This window comes from Panthera leo, chromosome C2 (assembly GCF_018350215.1).
Source record: "Panthera leo isolate Ple1 chromosome C2, P.leo_Ple1_pat1.1, whole genome shotgun sequence".
Taxonomy (NCBI): Eukaryota; Metazoa; Chordata; class Mammalia; order Carnivora; family Felidae; genus Panthera; species Panthera leo.
The window spans coordinates 5,951,480-5,977,978 of NC_056687.1; the positions used below are offsets into that span (position 1 = coordinate 5,951,480).

The 26,499-nt window shown below is 43.6% G+C and overlaps 1 protein-coding gene across 3 annotated transcripts in view; it reads right to left on the reverse strand.

Annotated features, from left to right (window-relative positions):
• IGSF5 (immunoglobulin superfamily member 5) overlaps positions 1 to 26,499 on the reverse strand; it is a 51,554-nt gene that overhangs the window by 15,470 nt on the left and 9,585 nt on the right. For all 3 annotated transcript variants that reach the window (XM_042903198.1, XM_042903200.1, XM_042903199.1), the window contains 3 exons: positions 18,034 to 18,351; positions 12,519 to 12,818; positions 1,641 to 1,781 (listed from right to left, as the gene is read on the reverse strand). In XM_042903198.1, the coding sequence (XP_042759132.1) occupies positions 1,641 to 1,781; positions 12,519 to 12,818; positions 18,034 to 18,351 (759 nt within the window). The remainder of the gene's footprint in view (positions 1 to 1,640; positions 1,782 to 12,518; positions 12,819 to 18,033; positions 18,352 to 26,499) is intronic.

The following is a 26,499-nucleotide window of genomic DNA, read 5'->3' on the forward strand; positions in this document are numbered from 1 at the left end:
ATAAAATCTAAAGTGGAAGGGCAGCTGGGTGGCTCAGTGGGTTTAGTGTCCAACTTCAGCCCAGGTCATGATCTCACGGTTTGTGGGTTCAAGCCCCACGTTGTGCTGTCAGCACACTGTCTCTCTCAAAAAATAAAACACAGTAAAAAAAATGTTTTTAATCTAGAATGGAAACAGTTTCATGTAGCAATTTATTTTGTCCTCATGACCGATCTATAGGATGGCACTTATCCCCATCTTGTAAATGAGAATGCTAAAAATCAGACAGTCCCCCCGGTGCACATCTTACCTGGGCCACCAACCATCACAACCTTCCTACTAGGCTATTATGGAACAGGCAAAAAACAGCTTAGGAGAAGCAGGAATCCAAATAAACAGAATGCTCCTTCAATGACACCACAGTAGCTAATGTGGAAAATAGTATTCTGAAGGCACTGCACAATCCTAGTCACGTCTAAATTAAAATTTAAGTTATCCAATCGTTTTCATCTAAAATCCAGTGTATTTTACTTGAGTAATCCATCTGTGGCATATAGGGTAACTCCCAAGTTAAAGCAAATTGCCATCAAATCTGGGCCAACAGAGGCTTACTACTTTTCATGTTCTGTTTCCTAGGGAATAAAGTTGTATCACAGAATTAATTCCCAATCCTGAACCAAATCCATGCAGGGGCTGAGGCCAGGCAATTAGCTTAGATATGGCTTAACTATGCACTTTGCATAGACTATCTAAGAGAGATAGTCCATGTAAGATAATTAACACAGTGCCTGGGTCACCCACAAAAAAGGGCTCATCAAATGGCAATTATTACTAATGACATTTTAAATGCAATTAAACTGACACATAGCCTAATATCAGAAGTCTGATTGTAAGAAAAATAATTTAAGTGTAGAGAATATTCAAATAGGTGTAGGTGAGGCTTTCCAAGACAAAGAAAGGTAAGGCTGGACACACATATTCAGCACTTGGAAAGTCCCGAGCCTTCTACATGACAAAGATCCTTTGGTTTCTGAAGTCACAAATGGCTAAACCTCACGACAAGCCCCCCCCCAATGTTGGTGAGCCCACCCCATTGTGAAGCCTGACCCCCAAACGAGGCCACTGCTTTCATATATCTTGGAGTCCTCGAAAGACTTCATTCAGAAGAAATGTGTGATTATTAAGTTTATTTGTACTATTTTGATTGGCAGACCTTCTTTTTCTTCCTACCACTGTACCAACATTCACCTCCAAATGCAATTTGGAATTACACAAAATAGGAAATAACCTTTTCATGTGCTCAGATAGGTAGATACTATTCTAGATAAAAGCACAGCGTCTAAGTGGCAGATTACAATGTCCTTCTGTCCTCGCAAATAAGCACAGAACTCAAATAGTCAGCGTCTTTGCTGAGAAAAGTACTGTCTCTTCACCCTCTCAAAAGTGTGCAGATCTCAGTCTTTCTGGGAGTGGTTATAGCAAGCCCCAAAGGAATGTATTCCTTCTTCATAAAATCCTTTCCTTCTCTGAAGCCCGCTTCCAAATAAAGTGCACTCCAAAGGCCAATGCATCTTACAAAAGAGTTAAGGAGCTAATGACCGACAAGTGTTTGTACCAAACGTTCAAATAGATACACAAATCTATATAAACAAAACAATTACCTTTTTTCTCTCTCCCAGAGACACAACAGCAGCAGATTATTATAATCAGAACAATGATCAGGATCAAAAGCAACGAAAATGATACTGCAAGCAGAATTATGGCCCAGGTAGGCAAGGATGTACCTGCTTTATCAATACTGCCTATAAAGTTGAGAGGAGAAAAAAAAATTTATTTAGTGATGCTTGCTACCATCTAGGGTTCGTAATCACTATTTCTGCCGCCCTGTAAGTTAGATTCTGTTTTCCGATAATATTATAACCATTTGGCCACTACAGCTGGGTGTCATAGGTCAACTTCTCTTCAGTGTGCTCAGATATTCAATACTCTACAGGATCTTCCATTACAATACTTACTGCTGCCAATAAGCACCTGCTGAGTAACACGGTCCCAGTATTTGTCAGTTAGCGCCTCTATTGTTCTTAGAGGTAGAGTAGGCAACACAGGAAGACCGCTCCCAAGTGGGAGGAGTGATTACCTCACCCCAACATCCTTTATTTCGCCATGGAATACTTACTAGGCAGCCACTACCAGACAAGACTGCAAGACCAGCATTTGGTTCTCCCACGTTCCCACCCATCAAGGGTCCAGAGCCCAGAGGAAACGAGGCCAAACTGAAGAAGCGTCACGTCTAAGGGATTGTACTGCAAGGGCCTTCAGCCCCAGCCCACCCACACCCCGCCCACAGACTTCATTCCTCATCTGCTCATTGCTGTTTTCCATGGTTCTTTGGGAGGCACCGCCCTTAATGTCTGCTTTGCCCTCTTGTTGCATCCAGTAGTCACGGATTTGGGAAAGGGAACAGACAGGCAAGGTAGTGCCTGCAGAGGGTGAAAGGGAAGAGGTGAGAAGGGAAGAGAGAAGAAAAAGCCACTTTGATGTAGTACAGCGCTGTCTTAGCCAGAACTGCCCAACATGCTTCGCACAGTTATCTAAGTTCAAATTAAATTAACCAGAATTATATACAATTAAATACTCAGCACCTCAGTCACACTAGCCACATTTCAAGTGCTCAGTTCCCACAGGTGCAGAACATGGTCCTCACCACAGGAAGTCCCATTGGACAGCACCGTGCAGCCGTGGGTTAGGAGAACCATACCCACGTTCCGAAGAGAGCCCTTATCCGGCCGGCATTGCACTTGCCCCCCGAACCACATTGAGGTCAACCCGCATTTAAGTTGATCCGTTCCAATGTGAATTGCTCTTCAGTAAAGTCTGTCACTCAACCCTGAGTGCTTGGTTGGATTCTCATTGTAAATGAATGCTATTGTATTGTATGCAAGTCATTAGAAAAATATTAAAACAATAGACTTCCTATGAAGGAAGAGAGGGTTTGTTTTTAAATGAAGAGACTAAGGGCACCTGGGTGGCTCAGTCGGTTGAGGGTCCAACTTCAGCTCAGGTCATGGTCTCATGGTCCATGAATTTGAGCCCCTTGTCAGGCTCTGTGCTGACAGCTCAGACCCTGGAGCCTGATTCGGATTCTGTGTCTCCCTCTGTCTCTGCCCCTCTGCCACTCATGTTCTGTCTCTCTCAAAAACTAAATAAACATTTGAAAAAATTTAAATCAACAGACTTTCTAGCACTTTGGAACCAGAGGTTACAGTGGGAAAACAGTTCTTGGGTGTTCTTAGAGTTTTCCATGAAAATTGACCTTGAAATCATAATTTGCTAATCCTGTGTCAAAGTTAAATGCTCAGACAACCTTACAGGAATGGTTAGAGATGATCACTAATGCCCTAGTTTCTACAATCATCAACCACCTGGATTCTGACTCATGGACAAGAAAGGATTCCACTGCAAAATAATAAATGGACTGATCTCGAAGCACATGCTAAAATTCAGAGAACTCTGTGCTTTGAAGAATTACATAATATAAAAAGGTACTTGTTTTCTCTCTGTGCAAAGCCTCTCTGCATTACCTGTGATGGTTTTTTAAATTTCCTTTTTTTTATACATCTCCCATTCATTGCCACCATAAATGTTTGTGAAATTGACAGATTTCACCTCCAGTTCTTCTTACATATTTGCTACTATCTAAACTAAACTTAGTCTCCTCAAGGTCGAGGACTATGTCTTATTTTTCTTATACCCCAAGCACCTGGTACATATTGGGCACATTGGATGGATGGATGGATGGATGGATGGATGGATGGATGGAAGGATGGAGGGAAGGAAGGGAGGGAAGGAAGGGAGGGAGGGAAGGAGGGAGGGAGGGAGGGAGGGAGGAAGGAAGGAAGGAAGGAAGGATGGAAGGAAGGAAGGAAGGATGGAAGGAAGGGTGGATGGAAGGATGGATGATGTATCTCCACATGACCCATCATTTTTCTGAGATGAATTGAGACAGATAGGGATAGAAAAGAATTCCCCAGAAAAGGCAGAGTCGGTAGGGGCAGAATTCTACCCTTCTCATACCACCCCTCCTCAGCCCCAGAATTGGAGCTTTAAAACAATCCAGTGTCTTCCCATCCAGAGAGTAATACAGATTGTCCACCTGCTGCACCGAGAGCAAAATCCTAAGCATCACCTGGAATGCTCGTTGCACATCAAATGCAGAGCCTGCCTCCAGTGGTGCCAAGTCAGGGGGTCTGCAATGGCACCCAGGTGATTCTGATACAGGTGGTTGGTGACCTACACTTTGAAAATACCAAAATGCAAACACTTTCCAAGCAACCAGCCACACAACAGGATGCTCCAGCTTATGGATGTGATAAAAATAAAAATAATAACAATAATAAGTCCAAAACCACATTTATGATAATCACAATCTGGAGTTTAAACTCAGAGCACCATGAGGAAACTTTGCAACTGACAAAGAGCTTTGGGCTTCATGTCAGTGCATCCAGCGAAATCTCATGGCCACTGTTTACTTGTGTTCTACTGGCCACTGGCTCACTCGTCCACAGTTCCTGCTCCCTTCCCCCCAGGCTGGTCAGAGACTCGGGATGCATGTCAAAATGCTGAGAACACTGTAGGGTACAACACACACGTTCGAGATTGCTGATATCATTCTAAATCAGTATGATGAACTGTTTACAAATTGAAGTTTTCAAATATTAGCTTTCTTAAGGGAGCCAGCTGGGGTTAAACATTAAGATCTGGCTCAATATTCAAGAGATGGCGGGGGGGGGGGGGGGGGGGGGGGGCACCTGGGTGGCTCAGTCAGTTAAGCACTCGACTCTTTTTTTTTTTTTTAATTTTTTTAACGTTTATTTATTTTTGAGACAGACAGAGACAGAGAGAGACAGAGCATGAACAGGGGAGGAGCAGAGAGAGAGGGAGACACAGAATCTGAAACAGGCTCCAGGCTCTGAGCCGTCAGCACAGAGCCCGACGCGGGGCTCGAACTCACGGACCGCGAGATCATGACCTGGGCTGAAGTCGGCCGCTTAACCGACTGAGCCACCCAGGCGCCCCAAGCACTTGACTCTTGATCTCAACTCAGGTCTTGATCTCAGGGTCGTTAGTTCAAGCCCCACATTCAAGCTCCATGTCCGGCCTGGAGCCTATTTGAAACATTCAAGAGATAGGCTTGAAATTCACACTGGTGAAGTCAACACATATTTGCTGACTTGCCCCAAACATTCCCTATCAGGGCATTTTCCTCCCCTACTGGAGAAAATGACCAGTCTGCCAAGCTTCTGTCAACCAAGTCTTGACCGTGACAACCTTTCCTCTGATCTAGCACAGAAATAGCTGCCTATCCCTCAGGAAGGACTTATTTAAAGGAAGGGAAGGGCTACCCTGCTGGGTACTGTGATCTCACTCACTCTCTTATCTCTTAATTTAACCACCGCGCTCAGCAAAGTGTTGCCTGCACTCACCTAAAAGCCCCAAACTCTCACCAAAACAGCGACTGGTAACAGGAGGCACACGGCTCGTTCTTTTGCTTCTTATATGCTGTGACCACCCTCCACTGGGGGTCAAATCTCCCCTGGGGTTTCACACCGAGGGAAGACTTTCGCTCTCCCTCTACTCCAGTGGGCCCCCCCAGACAGCATGGTGCATGCACCACGAGGTGGGGGTAATTTGGTACTGGAGCTACACAGAAGAACTTTTCCTATTTGAATAACAATTTTTAATTTATCATATATGACATACATATGAATGCACACAGGCATATATATCATAGACGTCTTAGTGTGATGCTTTTTAAATGGTACATTTACAGTGGATTGGAAGAAAAATAAATAATGGTCATCTACTGATGGAAAGCATGAGAGTGGGCAGAAAGCACAGCATCTTGGTATGACCTTGTCCATAATCCTCCATTGTACAGATAAGACACGTGGAACAAAGACACTCAGTGAATGCTGGACAACAGAAAACCAGAACAGGCTCGGTTCTGTCTCTCAGAACAGGAGAAAACCCGGTGCTGTGACTCTTGTCTATTTGTGTTGTGTGTCCAATTTGGAAGAATCCTTCTGGGAAGCTGCAGCCCAGGTCTTACGGGAAATGGGGAGTCCAGGTAGGTGCTGGACCCTGACGTATGTCCTAGCAAAGGATATAGATGTAATCGGTTCAAGGTGAACGACAGAGTTGCTGGAAAGGACGCACATGTGCACCTCGCGACCAAGGAAGACGATGTCCACGTTGAGCACTGCTTGCCTTCGGCCCTACGTTCCCTCACACAACTGTGCACGTCACAGCCGCAATCCTGAATTTCCTGTGCACCTTTAATCTCAGCTTCAAGGCTGTCCTTTACCCATCTGAGCAGAAAAGGAAGACAGTTCTTCCCAGATGCTCTCACAGAAATGCTCTGGGTTTTAAAAGGGCCTATAGAGGGGCCCCTGGGTGGCTCAGTCGGTTAAGCGTCCAACTTTGGCTCAGGTCACCATCTCACTGTCTGTGAGTTCGAGCCCCGTGTCGGGCTCTGTGCTGACTGCTCAGAGCCTGGAGCCTGTTTCAGATTCTGGGTCTCCCTCTCTCTCTGACCCTCCCCCGTTCATGCTCTGTCTCTCTCTGTCTCAAAAATAAATAAACGTTAAAAAAAATTTTTTAAAAATAAAAAAATAAAAGGGCCTATTGAATTTCTCGAAAACAATTGGATCGATACAAAATGTCACCAGCGGCATGTGAAAAGGTGCTCCTCTGCTGACTGGAAGGGACACAGGAGATCTCTGAATCAATGAGACAAGTGATAAAAGCCGCCCCCCCTCCTGCCCTTGGGCTCTGCAGCAGGGACTGTCCTGAGCACTTTAGACGTTTTAACCTGCTTACTTCTGACACCAATTGCGTGAGGTAGGTATTATTATCATCTCTGTTTTACAGATGAGAAAATTGAGGCACAGAGAGGTTAAGTAACTCGCCTGAAGTCACACAGCAGGCAAGCTGGGAATCTGAGCCCAGGCTCTCTGCTGTCCACGTCTGTGTGGATAACAGCACTAATGAAGCTGGCTCAGGAGGCAAGGCCTTCAAGATTTCCCTGTGCAGGAGCCCCCAGTTCTGACTGCCCAGTGAACTGGGGCTTTCTTAAAAATGTCCATTTCCAGGCTCCGCACAAACCAATTACGTCAGAACCTTTGGGATGGGCCCTGAGCATTCACCATGTACGTCAAAGCTCCTGGAGGCTAACAGGCAGCCGGGAAAGAGAACTTCTGCTCTATGCTTCTGCTTCTCATTTAACAGGCAAGAAGACTAAGCTCCGAAGTCAGTGACTTGCTCAGAATCACATAGCGGGAGCCAGAGCTGTGACCCAGGACTGCCACTCCCGGGCCGTGGAAATCACCACTCCCCACAAAACTAAGATTATAACCAGGAATCACTACACTCTACCGGGTGCTCCCCTGTCCCAACAATGTTGCTTTGTTGGAACGCTTCACTGGCCTGCACACCAAGCAAGAAAACAGAGGAAACCAGGCAGCTGGGCGCACAGAGGCCTGAGAGCGCTTATCTGAAGGGTGGGAAGGGGGTTTGTGAGAGGGGCTCTCACTTCCGGCCGGCCGTGTGTCTGCAATGCGGTGTTGCTTCTGGAATCGAGAAAATCGATCTTTAAAAAAAAAAAATTAGCAGTACCCTTTTCAGGATGCTTCTCTTTCAGGAGTCAGTGAGTGTTTTATTTGGCTTGAACTAATTACAGGCTTCCTAAACGGCCATTGTCATTCTTGCCACGACTTACAGGGACTATTCCAGAAGTGAAGACTTCTTGCACTTTTAGAAGGAAATGGGTGGCAGGACTGATGCTTATCGATTCCTGAAGAAGCCTGCACAGCCCAGGCTTGCTGCTTCTGGGCTCTCCGGACCGCTGGCTGTGTTTCTGGAAGCCTCCCACGCACCAGCAGCCCGCGCTGTAATGAGGTCTTCAGCTACTAAAACTTGCATAAAATATACAACACGCAGCCAGCCGCCAGCTGCTCTGGATCTTGATGAATAATTTAGAAACAAATTACCCTTTTCCAAATGAGTCCCATAAAGTAAGACTCATTGCAAGGTGCCCACTGGGCTTCCCTTTGAGGCTGCGGGGACCCCAGCTGCCGTAACTAAGGCCTAACTCCCCCAGTCCCAGTTTACGAGGCCCTCAGCTGAATTAAACCTGATCAACGGAAATTAAGTGCTCCTTACCCTTCCCTACAAAAGAAAAGCTTTGCAGGCAAGCGAATCTCTAAAATCCATTTCTCTGGGGCATGATCCATCAGACCAGAGCTCTGCTGCAGTGTTACCTTGTTAAGATGTGCAGTTTCAACAGTCGATTTCACTGCATTTGGGGCTAATGAACTTTCTTTTTTTTTTTAATCCTCCCTTTCAAAGCCTGGACCATACTTTATCATATTTAAATAGCTTCAAAGCAAGCTGGACTGGCTCCTTGGAGAAATGGCTGATTCCAGGTAGAAGAGGTGAAATGCATAGGGACTTCAGAACATCATCTTACTAGGCTGACTGCTCAAAAACTAAGGGCCATGTCAAAAAGGACACTGGACCAGCTGGAAGGGATTCCCACTAGCCAAATATGGAGCAACCTGAACATCAAAATGAATAATGACAGGAGCAGATAATAGTGTATTGGATAAAAAGGAGTCCATACTAAAACTGTTTTTAAAAAAAAGAAAGAAAAGGAAAAGGAAAAAAAGGCAAAAGAAGTCTCTTCTTTACAGAAGACCACCAACCAACAAATATAGAAAAATTATGGAGCCAGAAAATCATTCTTTTACAACCACCATAGAAGCAACAGATTTAGGCAATGACTTATTGATGAACACAAAAGCTATGAGGTGAAAGACTGCCAGGAAATGAGACATTCATACAGTATACGTTGATTATGTATTAATTATAAAGGAGAAAGGTATCATTACAACAGAGAAATCATTAACCAAATGACCAAATTCATTACCAATGATAGAGAAAATCGGCATCATGTGCCCACATGACAATACCCATGGCTTGCCAAGAATATTTAGCCCCAAATCAAAATAGGTTTATATCAGGAAAGACAGAAAAGGTAAGGGAGCCATTCAAGAGTAAGGGAAGGAAACAATACACCTGACAGCCAAAGGCAATGCATGGTCTTTGACTGGATACTGGTTTGGAGAAGAAAATCACTATAAAGGATACTTGGGGAAATGTGAATATGGGCTGTATATTACATAATAGTATTGTGTCAGCATTATATTTCCTGATTGCTGACGACATCATGTGTGGTTAAGTAGAATGCCTTTGTTCTTATGATACACATGCCAAGGTATTTAGGTATTTATTTAACAGAAGCTCTCAAATGGCTCAGCAAAAAGAAAAAGCTGAGAGAGGGGCAAACAGGACAAAATGTTAACATTTGTTGTATCTAGGCGAAGGCACACAGGTATTCATTGTACTGGTCTTTCAATTTTTCTAAAGGTTTTAGTTGTTCAAAATAATAAACTGGAGACAGAAAAGCAAGCTGGGTTTGAATTCTCGTTTTATCTTCTTTTTTTTTAAACTTTTTTTATTTATTTTTGAGACAGAGAGAGACAGAGCATGAACGGGGGAGGGTCACAGAGAGAGGGAGACACAGAATCGGAAGCAGGCTCCAGGCTCTGAGCTGTCAGCACAGAGCCTGATGTGGGGCTCGAACTCACGGACTGTGAGATCATGACCTGAGCCGACGTCAGACACTCAACCGACCAAGCCACCCAGGCGCCCCTGAATTCTCGTTTTATCTTCTTACGTCGTCTTAGCAGAGAACAAGCCAAATTCCCTTGAATTTAATAAGCTAAAATAAATTAATCTTGACTTAAAACCAAAGAAACACAGATTTCGGTGTCCTTCACCCTCAAAAGCATTGATAGTCACCAGATCCAGGTCAGAGATCTGCCAGCCCTGGATCTCCTTTCCCATTGGCAACAACCAGCTGGCACTGATAGAGCTGTTCCATGTGGATGGAGCATGATGTCTGGTTCCCAATGGGCCCCTCCACTCCATCTTCTACCTGACACATGTATTCACTTATGCTTTCGTTTCTGTTGTCTGCCTGGTCTCTGGGAGCATCTGAATCAGAGACAAGAGGCAAAGTTTTAGCAATGGTGGGACAAGCTTGTGCTCGTTGCACCAAGGACCAATCCCCACAGTGCAAAGCACAGAACTGTTGGTACTGACCACAGGTTAGTCTCTGACTGGCTTTTTATAGGTTCACGGAGACATCATCTGTGATGACGGGTTGACTTGTGTCCCCCTAAAATTCATGTGTTAAAGTACTAACCCCCAGTATTCCCAGAATGTAACCTTATTTGAAAACAGAGTATTGCAGATGCAATTTAGTTAAGATGAGGTTATACTCGATAGGATGGGTCCCATAATCCAATATGAGTGGTGTCCTTATAAAAAAGGGCAATTTAGGGGCACCCGGGTGGCTCAGTTGGTTGAGCATCCAGCTTTTGGTTTTGGCTCAGGTCATGATCTCATAGTTCATGGGTTCAAGCTCTGCATCAGAATCTGTGCTGACAGTGTGGAGCCTGCTAGGAATTCTCTCTCTCTCTCTCTCTCTCTCCTCTCTCTCTCTCTCTCTCTCTCTCTCTCTCTCTCCCCCCGCCCCTCGGCCCCTCCCCCCCCCCATCTCTCTCTCTCTCTCTCTCTTTCTCAAAATAAATAAATTTTAAAAAATTTTTAAAGGGGAAATTTGGACACAGACAAGCATACAGAGAGAGCATCCTGTGAAGATGACAACAGAGGTCAGGTTGCTACTTCTACAAGCCAAGAAACACCAAAGACCACCAGCAAATACCAGAAGCTAAGAGAGAGGCCTAGAGATCATTCCCTTATGGTTCCTGGAAAGAACCAGGCCTACCAACACCTTGATCTCAGACATTCAGCCTCCAGAGCTGTGACATATTTCTCTGGTATAAGCCACCCACTTTGTGGAACACTGTTATGGAAGCCATAGGACACTCCCCCATCCCCCCACGTCGCTGCCCACATGCCCACACAAGTGAAATGCAGAGCTGACAGGTGAGCAGATTCTGGAGACAGACGAGCAGGGCCATCTCTGCCATTTACTAGTTCTGCAGACACGGGCAAATTCCAAACCATACTATTTCCCTGTCACCTCGCCTCTGCAACAGAAGTAATAACAGGGTCCACTCATAGACCTGCTGTGCATGTTAATTCAGTTAACATCTGAGAAGCACTTAAAACAGAGCCTTTACTTGGCAAATGCTGTGTTTCTTCTTCTTCTTCCTCCTCTTCCTCCTCTTGCTCCTTCTCTTCCTCCACTTGCTCCTCCTCCTCTTCTCCTTCTTCCTCTTCTTCATCATCAATCTTTCTCTGGCTATAACTTTGTTCTGAACTTTGGAAGATCTCAAGTAAAGGTGTTTTTGTAGTGGGAAACTCTTTGGACAAGAGAGAACCCCTACCTGGCTTCTAGGTCCTGCTCTGCCCCACCCAGAGCACAGCACCTCTCTAGGCCTCCCTTTCAGTCCTCTTTTGCAAAATGAAAGACTGAAAGTTGATCTCCAGTCCTGGCCCCACGTTTACTTCTTGTTCCAGGCTGACAGAGTTCAAGCAGGCTCTGCAGCCCTGTAGGCTGTGTGGTTAGAGTTTTTGGTATGCCAAGGACCCTACAGTAGGTTCTCTTGGGAATCTAAACTCTAAATTTATGTCATTTAGTTGAGTTTTTAGTTATATTTTTTAAAATATAAGACGTGGTGCCTTCATATACACTGTAGATTTGTTGGGAGAAAGAAAGACAGAAAGAAAAACAGAAAGAAAAACAGAAAGAAAGAAAGAAAGAAAGAAAGAAAGAAAGAAAGAAAGAAAGAAAGAAAGAAACCATATGCTACTAAGATTGGAAGGAATCCAAGAGGGCCTGCACACCCTCCTCAAATATTAGAAGAGCTTGCCCCATACTGGCCAAGAGGATGGGATCAAACTGGAACAACAGATAAAAGCTACAGAGAAACACTGACTTCAAGTGTTTATCCCTGAACCTGATGTGTTTTATGATCATTGTCAAGGTTCTTAATGGTTTCCATAAGGAAGTCAAAAATAAAAACACTTGGGGTGCCTGGGTGGCTCAGTTGGTTAAGCCTCTGACTTCGGCTCAGGTCATGATCTCACAGTTCGTGGGTTCAAGCCCCGCATCGGGCGCTGTGCTGACAGCTCAGAGCCTGGAGCCTGTTTCAGATTCTGTGTCTCCCTCTCTCTCTGCCCCTCCCCTGCTCACGCTCTGTCTCTCTCTCTCTCTCTTTCAAAACTAAACATAAAAAAAAAGAGAGACACTTGAAGATGAAATTTAAAAGCAAGTGGAATTGCGGCATCATTAAGCTGACACTAATTTGTCTCCATCACCATCCCTACCTAAAATCAAGGTCACCATACAATTTTCCTAGGCATTGTTGACTGAGAGCACCCCATATGAAATATAAAAGCATGCAACAATATTTTTATTTTATGTAAAGCAAAAGGTCTTCACTTACCCAAAGGAGGCTGAACCACAGTAAGATTCACAGTTACAGACTTGTGGGCGTGCAGCCCTTTCATGGTGGCCACACAAGTCAAAGTCCCGTTGCCCTGTGGTGTGAGAGTCAGGACGCTCACTGCACTTTGGGTACTGTTGGGCTCCGGAACGGAATGATAGCTCGAGTGGCTCACGGGAACGCCGATATCCCAGGAAATACCTGGGGGCGGGATCCAGCCCCATGCGTGGCAAGTCACATTACAAGGTTCGTCCTCCGCGACTACAAGGTTGCCTCCGGGAATGAGCAACGCCCCCATAACTAAAGAAGAAAAGAGAAATGTTCCAAAGGGGTGACCATACCTCTGTTGGTTCCAGGTTGTCTTTAATTTTCCCCTTGGATCGCATTTCATGAGAGCCATCTTCCCGAGGCCAAACGGGCTGTGTCTGTATCGAGAACCTTAACTCAGGTTTGACCTGTGTCTTTATTTAGACCTGCCAGGTTCATGGAAGAAGGGGAGGTTGCTCACCAGAGAACATATAATTCCAGAGGAAATGAATAAATAAAAATCAGGATCCAGGAGAATATGAATTCTATGGGAAAGAGAGGGCAAGTGTGCCTGCCAGAGTAGGCTACTCAGTCACTCAAGTGAGGTTGCAAAGTTGTCCTGGGCTCTCCTGGGAGCAAAAACAAAAAGGGAAAAACCTTTATACATTCTTTCCATTGTCAGGAGAACGTATCTCGGGGTCATGGGAAGCAAGTTGCTCCTGGCCTTTGGTCAGTCAGATTCATTTCATTTTATTTTGGGGGTCATACATTTCTAAACAGAACTTCCTATAGTATTTCCTTAAAATGTTTTTCCAGTTGCAAATGAATTCAAAATCAAATCTAATATAATTATAACAATTGCCCAAAATTATGTACCAGAATATAATAGATAAATTAAAAACCTTACGGTTTTTATGAATGGCCTACCTGCATATGTCAATGTTCACACTATAAACAACCTATACGAAAATAAGACTTGTGTGTGCTAATATTAATAAAATAACCTGAGGATTGGCTCCGGTAAAGACACAGCCTTAGTGAAACATCCAAGCGTCCAAATTAAAATATCCTCCCTGTTGTATAATATAATGGGAAGAACACTGGACTAAGAATCAAAAACTCAGTCTCGGGGCAACTGAGTGGCTCAGTTAAGCAGCCAACTTTGGTTCAGGTCATGATCTCAAGGTCCATGAGTTTGAGCCCTGCGTCAGGCTCTGTGCTGACAGCTCGGAGCCGGGAGCCTGCTTCAGATTCTGTGTGTGTCTCTCTCTGCCCCTCCCCTGCTTGCACTCTCCCTCTCTCTCAAAATAAAATAAATAAACATTTTAAAAAAAAAACCCTCAGTTCTCAAATTGCCCTCACCTGGGCAATCACTCTGTTTTTAAAGGTCAGATGAAACAATCTGACTAGATCAGTGGTTTTCAAATGTTTTTGTTTCAGTACTCTTAAAAATCACTGAGGACTCCAAAGACATTTTGTTTATGTTCTATCAATATTTACCATACTTGAGCGGCACCCAGGTGGTTCAGTTGATTAAGCATCTGACTCTTGATTTTGGCTCAGGTCATGCTCTCATGGTTCCTGAGTTCAAGGCCCACATCAGGTCTGTGCTGACAGCATGGAGCCTGCTTGGGATATTCTCTCTCTCTCTCTCTCTCTCTTTCTCTCTCTCTCTCTCTCTCTCTCCCCCCCCCACCCCCGCCCCTCCCCTGCTTGTACGCTCACTCTCTCCCTCTCTCAAAATAAATAAATAAACTTTAAAAAATATTTACCATACTTGAAATTAGAATATTTATTTTTAAAGATATTTAAAATAACAATGACAAATCACTACATGTCACCGTGGATTACCATATTATGATGAAAAACACCTGTGTTTTTAACCCAACATAAATTATTGAGAAGAATATCATTGTTTTAGATTTCTGCAAATCTCTTTAACGTCTAGCTGGATTCTCATATCTGGTTCTGCATTCAAGCTGTTGCAATATATTCAATAAATGGCTTTACTGGAGTATATTTTTAAAACTGACTTCACATGGAGGTGCCTGGATGGCTCAGTTGGTTAAGCCTCCGACTTCAGCTCAGGTCATGATCTCACAGATCATGAGTTCGAGTCCCGCATTGAGCTCTGTGCTGATGGCTCAGAGCCTGGAGCTGCTTTGGATTCTGTGCCTCCCTCTCTCTCTGCCCCTCCCCTGCTCACTCTCTGCCTCTCAAAAGTGAATAAACGTTTTAAAAAAAAATTTTTTAACAAATAAATAAATCTGACCTCCCATGGATATATAGGTGAAACACTGAGAAGGTTTTTCAAATAATCACGTATGTTCCTTGATATTGTACCAACACTTGGCAAGCAGTGATTTCTTACAGGGTAGTTGCACTGTGGAAACTGAAACTATATAAAGGAACTCTCATTCTCTTTGACATACAAACCCATTGCTCTATCTGGCGCTTTAATTGACCTTCCACTTTTGCATGACTTTGTATCATTATACATCAGTTATTGGGAAAAACATCCTGTGGGCACAAGTGAAATGAGCGTAGGAAAGGCAATTCACATGTTAGTATTATAATGGAAGCAGTCGTGACCTTACGGACCCTGCAAGTTCTAGGGGATGCCCAACAGTTCCCAAACTAGATGGAACTGGGTCAGCTCTGAAAGCTCTTCTTACTCTAAAATGTTAAATTTCCAACCATTCCTTTCCTCAATAGTCTCTCGGAGTAAGTAAAGCCTGTTTGCTAATGCAGGGAATACTGTAAACGCAACAATGCGAGGGAAATGGATTTGTTCCTTACATGTAAAGGGTTTTGTACTTATTCCTTCTTTTCCACTCACTGTTTCATTTGGTGGAGAGGTTTAAGATGATAGAAACTGGAAGGAGCGGTATTGCCTCAATTAATAAGGGACGATCTTGAACTCAAGTCTACTGGCCCTCGAAATACAAGGGGTCTAGAATTTGGTGTGTGATTTAATGGGCAGACTTGGCAATGGATGGACAAATGCAGCGACCGGAAGCATTTCCTTTCTCTACACATATTTGTGATTCAACTTTTCCCACTGGCTTTCACAAAGCTTATCGCATAGCGCAATGAACACTCTATACAAAGGTGATGACTGTAGCATTCACACAGATCTAAGATGACTCTAGAGGGAGCTATGTAAGCTCTCTTTTTCTTGCTGATACATGAGCTGGAAAAAATAAATCTTCAGCTAAACCATTTTAAAAATAACATGGATGTTTCCTCTTTCTTCAAGATTCTTTTCCCTTGAAAGAGATCCTGTTGCTTAGAGAACATTTGTTCCTCTGGGAACAAAGAGCCATTCAGACCACTGGAACCCAGGTAATACGACCAAGTTCGGTGGCCGGTCTGTGGGTTCCTTCCGCATGACCTTGGGAAAGAATTTATCATCCCAAATGCTTAATCTTCCATGTGTAGCAAAACTAAAAGCTACGGTAATTGCCAACTGACAAAAATGCACGTTTAGGCACAGACAACTTTATAGATGTGGAGCTTTGAGCAAAGCTGCTATAAAAACACATGGATCTATGAATTTGATGTGCCATGAACATATCGATTAAGTCAGGCCTCTGGCCCTGTGTCCTTGATCCAGGTGTCCCCCTCCTCTCTCATTTCCCCCCTTGGCCTAGCATCCCCAAACCTTCGAAGCACAGAAGGGCACCTCAACACGGAGTCATCTGTACAGGCTTTGCTCTTTCTCTATCTCCCCTCCCAATTCAAACCTGAACTTGTCTCCCTCACAGCACCTGGCAGCATCTCCAGGCCACTCATGTTATCCCTGCATGTGCATGGTCTACTCTTCCCGGGAGGTCCTTGAGGACAGGACTCTGTCTTCTTCTCTCCACCTTTGAGTGCATTTCCAGATGCCCAACACAATGGTGTGCTCCTATCAGGAATGCGATTGGCCGTACGGAGATGGCCATGACCCAAGTGCTGTTGTAAAGACTTTATTGGACCTACGCAGCTGATCGCACAACAACCCTCCGATGAGGAAACTAGGGCACAAAGTCATTAAATAACGGCCAAGGTCACACAGTTAGCAAGTGATACAGCTGGAATCTGAACCTAGCATTCAGGCTCCCAAGCCTGCATTATGAACCACCAGCCCACGCTGGCTCCCAGCTCCACGTGTGATAAATTGAATCAAACAGGACTTTGGGGTCTTCAAGCCATCGTCAGTCACTGCTTCGTCTGACCCTCACAGTACACCTGTGAGGTGGGGCGGGGGAGCCTTATCCTTCTTTTAAAGATGAAGAAGTCGGGCCACCTCAGGAGTCACTAAGTTGGTAACTGATGACAGCGAACCCAGAACTCGTGTCTTTGATTCCATTTTTCCTGTGTTCTTTCCCATATGCCACAAATCATTATGGTAAGAATCTGGTCATGCAAACTAAGCCAATAATCCAGGTAATCTCATAAAAATCACTATTTTGAAAATATCATTAAGCCATATAAAATTAAAGACACATAAAAGTAAAGGGACAACATTTTGGCTAAGTAAAAAAAGAAAAAAAAAAGGCAAGTAGAAATAGGTAAACCTGCATTCCTACCAAATGTTATCAAACTGGATTTGATGCAACATGAACACAGATCAAATGTTTGGAAATTTCTCCTAGACAAGCCAATAAATAGACATAAGAAAAAATTTCAAAATACGACGTGGTTTTCTTAAGAAATGCTGCCACAGAAATCAGGAGCTCAACTAGCTCCAATGCATCTACAAATACCATATAATTACATTTTACGAATTGCAAGGTGATTAAACTTTGATAAAGATGTTCTGAATTCTTGTAAAGCATCCTTTTATTTTTCTTTTCACTACATACCATGATTTAGAGCACCTCAAAATTACCTCTGAAAATGAAAAATAAACTATCCCTTGTGATAAATTTCGCTTCCTCTTTTCCCTAAAATGTTTGGTATAGTTAGTGAACACCCACCTTTGACTACAAGAACCGCTGGGGGCAGGAAAGAGTAAAGGATTGGGAGAACTCAACTGGAAAGAGGAAAAGGGTAAAAAAATCATGATTCAAAGTGCATACGTGACATAAGGCGAGGAAAGAGCAGCAAGTATATAAAACACTAGAGAAACGGCAGTGATGGGCAACTTTTCCTAAATCAAAGAGCAGTGGCCACAACCGGCCTGGGAGAATCTGGGGTGGATGTCCACAAAAGCTCTCGGTGGGCTAGCGATGGGAAAGTGATAAGACCTGTCTTTAAGAGTCTTAGTGAAAGAAAAGAGAAAGGAAAGAAGAGATGAGGTAGGGGAAACAGAAAGAAGGGCAGAAAGAGATTCGGTGAAGAATTGGGGTAAGAAACAACAAACAACAAAACAACAGGCATTCATACTTCTAAGCCTAACACGCTGAGGGCAGACCCTGGATGCGTGCAGGGTCCTCCTGTGCCCCTGGCATCCAACGCAGCCGCCTCCACCTGCTCCGCCCAGAGCCACCTGTGCACCCACCTTGCACTGAAAGGAAAGCGGATGCATCGCGGTCACTGTTCTGGAGGCTGCACTTGATGTGCCCCGCGTCACGGAGCTGCACATCATGGATTATCATCTCAGAGATGGAGTTGCCGCCCTCTTGGTAGCTCGCAGAGGTAAAGCGGTCGTTGGTGATGATGGGCTCTGAGGGCGTGATGCTCAGAACCACCGTGCCATTCAGAGCCCACATGATGAGCTTCCAGCCCTGTGAGACCGTGCAGTTGAAGCGAGCCTCCGAGCCCTCCAGCACCGTTGCATTCTTGGGACCTTCTATGATTTGATAGCTGGATCCAGAAGCTGGAAGGCACGGTAAGTGAACAAATCTGTGTAAGTCTAAGGTAGGGTTTAACCCTTCTGTATTCACCAGCCGTGGCCTCTGGATGGCCAGGGGCTCAGACTCCATGTCTTCCTGGTCCCAACACCATGTCTCCCCGGTGGACAGGAAGCCACGCATCCCTCCTTTCCATCCGCTCCCTCCACATCTCAGAGCACCTCCCAGCAAGACTGCTCCTCTACCTCCGGAGCGATGTTACCTCGATCCCAGCCTGGCCCTGAGAGCTCCCGGGTCTACTTGAGGCAAGTTTTCACCTTCCCTATGAAACGAGAGTTATCCTCCAAGGAAGTTGGGCAGGGTCTTTGATTTCCACCCCCGTGGAAATCCTGGGGCTCAGAGGGGAAGGTGGAAAACAGTCTCTCTTCATGAAGAGAATGGGGACCCCAGCATGCTGAGATCATAGCCCACTGCATGCCCCTGCACTCCTTAGAGCCCCCAGATGGAATCCTTAGGACAGTGTTGAGGGGTGGAGGATAAACAAGGTTGAGAGAGAAGGAGTCCAGCTGGAGAGAGACAAACGTTGCATCTGAGTACACGGCCGTGGAGTGATAGGTAAGCCAGTCGCCAAGTATCAAGAGAACTGTACTATCATTGATTCCGTGCCTCTCCTCTTAAGGACCAGAAGAGACACGGGTGGGGAAATACAAAGAGGGAAAACAGGCAGAAGGATAGGGGAGTGGGTTCCCGTAACGATGAGAACAATCAAGCAATGCTTCTGGCAGGCTGGTAAAAAAAATCCCACCATATCTAGTGTTGGCTTCAAAACTCCAGCAGACAGGCAGGTGGCTCAAAAGCAGAAGCCCATGGACTGTCAGGTGGGGCTCCTGGCTCACGGGGCAAATTATCTCAACTTCTCCCTGTCCCACTCGCCTCAGCCACAGAACAAGGGCACTGGCACCACAGTGGATCGTTTCAAAAACCAAATATGACAGTCCATGTCAAGCCCTAAACGTGACCCTCAAACACTCAGTAAACATTCATGAGCATATAACCTGCAAGAAGGAATGTGTCGATTTTGTAAGACAAGCCAAGAGTGGTGTAGATTTAAGTAGAATTGTTTCTTTCACACTCTCCACAACATTCAACCCTTGGCTCCCCAGATGCACCATAATGCCGGTTTTACCTGGAGTGACAACTTGTTTTTCTTTTTTAAGTTCATGTATTTATTTCGAGAGGCAGAGAGAGAGTAAATGCGAGTGGAGAAGGGAAGAGAGAGAAGGAGACAGACAATCCCAAGCAAGCTCTGTCCTATCAGCGCAGAGCCCGATGCGGGGCTCCATCTCATGAACCTGAGATCATGACCTGAGCCAAAATCAAGAGTCAGATGCTTAACCAACTGAGCCACCCCGGTGACCCTGGAGTGACAATTTCTAACTGGTCTTCCACACAGTGGACATCAAGGGCTCTCCAGCTCACATGAAAGGAATCAGGATAACAGGGGATGAAGCATGTTCGGCACTGGAAGAACTCAAGAAAAATCTTTTGTCCATTTAGGACAGATGTTCTAATCGCCTTAGAGGAGCCAACTGGCAGCCAGGGCTTTTAAGAGCTTCCCATGTTTGTAATAATAATTCGATATAGGGAGGACGGCAGCCTGCACCCGGCCTGAGGAAGGGGAGGAGGGAGGATGAGGAGGGTGAGCAGCCTGTGCCCCGCCTGAGGACCAGGATGAGGAGGTGGAGGGCTGGGAACTCTCGCATTGAAATATAATCATCAGGAGAAGAGCCAAGATAGCAGAACAGCATGGAAGTTTTTTGTGTGTCGCATCCCTGAAATACAGCCAGACCAACACTAGACCATCCTGCACACCTAGAAAACTGACTGGAGGATTAATACAATAATCTGCACAACCTGAACCACAGAACTCAGCAGGTATGTGGCGCGGAGAGGTGAACGTGGGGAGAGAGAAGCCGTCAGCGGGCAGGAAGCCGCCTTTGCAGGCAGGGAGAGGACAGAGACTGGGAGGGGGAGGGGGCAGAGAATACGGAAAAAGCGCCCCTCCCCAAAAGCAGCTGGAGAGAAAGTGGAAAATTGGAAACGGCCGCAGGGACTAAACTAAAAAGGGAGAAAGGAGAAAGGAGAGGGTTTAAATTCCATTAAGACTGTAAACGAGGGGAGCGTAGAGTCTGCAACTCCACAGCTCCCTACCTGGAGGTGCTCTGGTGGGAAAGGTGAATCCCCAGGAACAGAGTGGGGTCCGGGAGGTTCTCGGGCCACACAGGGAGAAGTGGTTCCACTGCTGGAAGGACATTTGGTGGAGACCGTTGAAGCCACCTGGTCCCAGCAGGCCCCAGAAAACGGCCAGATTCGCTGGTGCCGGAACAAGGTTGTTAAGGGTAAAGCCTGGTGCCAGATGTGTGTTGTGATCTTCCATAATCCCTAAAATTCTGCTGCTACACTATCTCACAAACTTTTTATGGGGCAGGGTGGCACCTGGCCGCAGTCTCGGGGCACCGGCAACAGCAGGGTCCAGTGGGCGTTCCTGGCTGCAGCCGACATTCGGCCGTGGCTCCTTCGGCCGTGGCTCGCTTGGCCATGGCTCGGTGAGACCCTCCCGCAGACGGGCCGAGCGGGTCAAAGCCGGGGTCCTTGGGAAGTAAGGGGCCGGGGAAAACAGCCGCATCTGAGACAAAACCCGGGAGAGAGGTACTGCCTGGGGCCTGGTCACGGAGAGTGGAAAAGCAGGGAGTGGACGAGAGCTGAAGACAGAGGACAGGGGCGCGATTGCTGATGGGGAGAACAGACCGGGTAGCTGGCTGGCGCCATTTTTACCACGGCCGCAGGCGCACATGCACCTACGAGCCCCCCAACACTCCACCCCAGTGAGCTGAGCAGCGCCATCTAGTGGAGAGCAGAGCTGTTGCACGGAGCCCCGCCCAACCGGGCCAACCTCGCCGCCTACTTAGTTTATAGACTATAAAGCACTACGTAGTCTGACTTTTAAGGGAAAATGAAGTGATTTCAGTCCTATTTCAATCTGTTAGCAGGTCCATCTATTCAATTTTCTTTTTCTTTCTTTTCTTTTACACTATTCTTTTTCTTGAATAGAGAAAGAGAAAACTTCATGTTTATTTTCAATTTTTATTAAAAATATTTTTCTTTGTTTTACTATATTTTTTACTTTTGTGTAAATTTTATCAAATTCTATCTTACTTCCATCATTCCATTTTAGTCTACTTCATTGTATTCACCTTTTCAAATTTGCGAACGATTTCCTTGTTTTCTTTTTTCTTTTTCTTTTTCCTCTTTTTCGTTTCTTTCCTTTTTCTTGAATGCAGAAAGTGAAAAAATTCATTTTTACTTTCAATTTCTATGAAAAATATTTTTATTTAGTTTTTCTACTATATTTTTTGTTTTTATGTAAACTGTTGTGAATTCTATTTTACTTCCATCATTTCATTTTAGTCTACTACAGTGTATTCACTTTTTCAAATTTTCCAGCGAGTTCTTTTTTATCTCTCTTATTTCTCTTTTTCATTTCTTTTTTCTTGAATACAGAAAAAGAAAAAATTCATTATTTTCAATGTTTATTTAAAATATTTTTCTTTAATTTTTTCCTACTATATTCTTTAATTTTGTGTAAATTTTTTCCAATTCTATTTTACCCCCATCATCTCATTTTAGCCCACTTCAGTGTATTCATTTTTTCAAATTCTCAAACGATTTCCTTTTTTTTCTTCCACCCCCCCTTTTTTTTCTCTAATCTGTCAAACCACTTTCAACACCCAGACCAAAACACACCTAGGATCTAGCATCATCTATTCGATTTGTGTGTGTATGTGTGTCTGTGTGTGTGTGTGTTTCATTTTAATATTTTCTTAACTTTAATTTTTTAACTTCAATTTTTCTACCTCATTAATTCCTTTTCTCCCTTCAAAATGACAAAACAAAGGAATTCACCCCAAAAGAAGGAGCACAAAGAAACGACAGCCAGGGATTTAACCAACACAGATACAAGCAAGATGGCTGAACCAGAATTTAGAATCATGATAATAAGAATACTAGCTGGAGTCGAAAATAGATTAGAATCCCTTTCTGCAGAGATAAAAGAAGTAAAAACTAGTCAGAATGAAATGAAAAATGCTATAACTGAGCTGCAATCACGGATGGATGCAGCGGCGGCAAGGATGGATGAGGCAGAACAGAGAATCAGCGATATGGAGGACAAACTTATAGAGAATAACGAAGCCGAGAAAAAGAGGGAGATTGAGGCAAAAGAGCACGATTTAAGAATTAGAGAAATCAGTACTCATGAAAAAGGAACAACATGAGAATAATAGGGGTCCCAGAAGAGGAAGGGAGAGAAATAGGGGTAGAAGGGTTATGTGAGCAAATCATAGCAGAAAACTCTCCTAACCTGGGGAAAGATACAGACATCAAAATCTAGGAAGTACAGAGGACACCCATTAGATTCAACAAACACCAACCATCAACAAGGCATATCATAGTCAAATTCACAAAATACTCAGGCAAGGAGAGAATCATGAAAGCAGCAAGGGAAAAGAAGTCCCTAACCTACAAGGGAAGACAGATCAGGTTTGCAGCAGACCTATCCACAGAAACTTGGCAGGCCAGAAAGGAGTGGCGGGATATATTCAGTGTGCTGAATCAGAAAAATAGGCAGCCAAGAATTCTTTATCCAGCAAGGCTGTCATTCAAAATAGAAGGAGAGATAAAAAGGTTCCCAGACAAACAAAAACTAAAGGAGTTTGTGACCACTAAATAAGCCCTGCAAGAAATTTTAAGGGGGTCTCTCTGAGGGAAGAAAAGATGAAAAAAAAAAAAAAATATATATATATATATATATATATATATATATCAAAAGCAACAAAGATTAGAAAGGACCAGAGAACACCACCAGAAACTCCAACTCTACAAGCATCATAATGGCAATAAATTCATATCTTTCAGTACTCACTCTAACCATCAATGGACTCAATGTTCCAAACAAAAGACATAGGGTAACAGAATGGATAAGAAAACAAGATCCATCTATATGCTGTTTACAAGAGACCCACTGTAGACCTAAAGACACCTTCAGATTGAAAGTAAGGGGATGGAGAACCATCTATCATGCTAATGGTCAACAAAAGAAAGCCAGAGTAACCATACTCATAGCAGACAATCTAGAATTTAAAATAAAGACTGTATCAAGAGATGCAGAAGGGCATTATATCATAATCAAGGGGTCTATCCACCAAGAAGACCTAACAATTGTAAACATTTATGCGCCAATGTGACAGCACCCAAATATATAAATCAATTAATCACAAACATAAAGAAACTCATCGACAGTAATACCATCATAGTAGGAGACTCCAAAACCCCACTCACAACAATGGACAGATCATCTCATCAAAAAATCAACAAGGAAGCAACGGCTTTGAAGGACACACTGGACCAGATGGACTTAACAGATATATTCAGAACATTTCATCCTAAAGCAGCAGAATATACATTCTTCTCCAGTGCATATGGAACATTCTCCAGAATAGACCATACACTGGGACACAACTCAGCCCTAAGTAAGTACAAAAAGATCAAGTTCACACCATGCATATTTTCAGACCACAACACTGTGAAATTCGAAATCAACCACAAGAAAAAATTTGGAAAAGTAACAAATAGTTGGAGACTGAAGAACATCCTACTAAAGAATGAATGGGCTAACCAAGCAGTTAAAGAGGAAATTAAAAAGTATATGGATGTCAATGAATGCAAGTCAATGAAAATGATAACACCACACACCAAAACCTCTGGGACGCAGCAAAGGCAGTCATAAGAGGAAAGTATATAGCAATCCAGGCCTTCCTAAAGAAGGAAGAAAGATCTCAGATACACAAGCTAACCTTACACCTTAAAGACCTGGAAAAAGAACAGCAAATAAAACCCCGAACCAGCAGAAGACAGGAAATAATAAAGATTAGAGCAGAAATTAATGCTATCAAAACCAAAAAAAACAGTAGAACAGATCAATGAAACCAGAAGCTGGTTCTTTGAAAGAATTAACAAAATTGATAAACCACTAGCTAGTTTGATCCAAAAGAAAAAGGAAAGGACCCAAATAAATAAAATCAAGACTGAAAGAGGAGAGATCACAACCAACACAACAGAAATAAAAACAATAAGAAGACAAGATTATGAGCAAATATATGCCAATAAAATGGTAATCTGGAAGAAATGGACAAATTCCTAGAAACATATATACTACCAAAACTGAAACAGGAAGAAATAGAAAATTTGAACAGACCCATAACCAGTAAGGAAATCGAATTAGTAATCAAAAATCTGCCAAAAAACAAGAGTCCAGGGCCAGATGGCTTTCCAGGGGAATTCTACCAAACATTTAAGGAAGAGTTAACACCTATTCTCTTGAAGCTGTTCCAAAAAATAGAAATGGAAGGAAAACTTCCAAACTCTTTCTATGAAGCCAGCATTACCTTGATTCCAAATCCAGACAGAGACCCCACTAAAAAGGACAACTATAGACCAATTTCCCTGATGAGTATGGATGCAAAAAACCTCAACAAGATATTAGCCAACTGGATCCAACAATACATTAAAAAAATTATTCACCACGACCAAGCGGGATTTATACCTGGGATGCAGGGCTGGTTCAATATCCGCAAAACAATTAACGTGATTCATCACATCAATAAAAGAAAGGACAAGAACCATATGATCCTCTCAATAGATGCAGAGAAAGCATTTGGCAAAATACAGCATCCTTTCTTGATAAAAACCCTCAAGAAAGTAGGGATAGAAGGAGCATACCTCGAGATCATAAAAGCCATATATGAACGACCCAATGCTAATATCATCCTCAATGGAGAAAAACTGAGAGCTTTCCCCCTAAGGTCAGGAACAAGACAGGCACGTCCACTATCACTACTGCTATTCAACGTAGTTTTGGAAGTCTTAGCCTCTGCAATCGGACAACACGAAGAAATAAAAGGCAACCAAATAGTCAAGGAGGAAGTCAAACTTTCACTCTTCGCAGATGACATGATACTCTATATGGAAAACCCAAAAGATTCCACCAAAAAACTGCTAGAATTGATTCATGAATTCAGCAAAGTTGCAGAATATAATATCAATGCAGAAATCGGTTGCATTCTTATACACCAACAATGAAGCGACAGAAAGAGAAATCAAGGAATTGATCCCATTTACAGTTGCACAAAAAAACAAAATACCTGGGAATAAATCTAACCAAAGAGGTGAAAAATCTATACACTGAAAACTATCGAAAGCTTATGAAAAAAATTGAAGAAGATATAAAGAAATGGAAAAACATTTCGTGATCCTGGATAGGAAGAACAAATATTGTTAAAATGTCGATACTACCCAAAGCAATCTATATATTCAACGCAATCCCTATCAAAGTAACACCAGCATTCTTCACAGAGCTAGAACAAATAATCCTAAAATTTGTATGGAGCCACAAAAGACCCCGAATAGCCAAAGCGATCTTGAAAAAGAAAAACAAAGCAGGAGGCATCACAATCCCAGACTTCAAGCTATGCTACAAAGCTGTAATCATCAAGACAGGATGGTACTGGCACAAGAACAGACACTCAGATCAAATGGAACAGAATAGAGAACCTGGAAATGGACCCAGAAACATATGGCCAACTAATCTTTGACAAAGCAGGAAAGAATATCCAATGGAATAAAGACAGTCTCTTCAGCAAGTGGTGCTGGTAAAACTGGACAGAGACATGCAGAAGAATAAACCTGGACCACTTTCTTACACCAGACACAAAAATTAACTCAAAATGGATGAAAGACCTCAATGTAAGACAAGAAGCCATCAAAATCCTCGAGGAGAAAGCAGGCAAAAACCTGCTTGATCTTGGTCGCAGCAACTTCTTACTCAACACGTATCCGGACGCAAGGGAAACAAAAGGAAAAATGAACTACTGGGACCTCATCAAAATAAAAAGCTTCTGCACAGCGAAGGAAACAATCAGCAAAACTAAAAGGCAACCAACAGAATGGGTGAAGATATTTGCAAAGGACATATCAGATAAAGGGTTAGTATCCAAAATCTATAAAGAACTTCTCAAACTCAACACCCAAAAAACAAACAATCCAGTGAAAAAATGGGC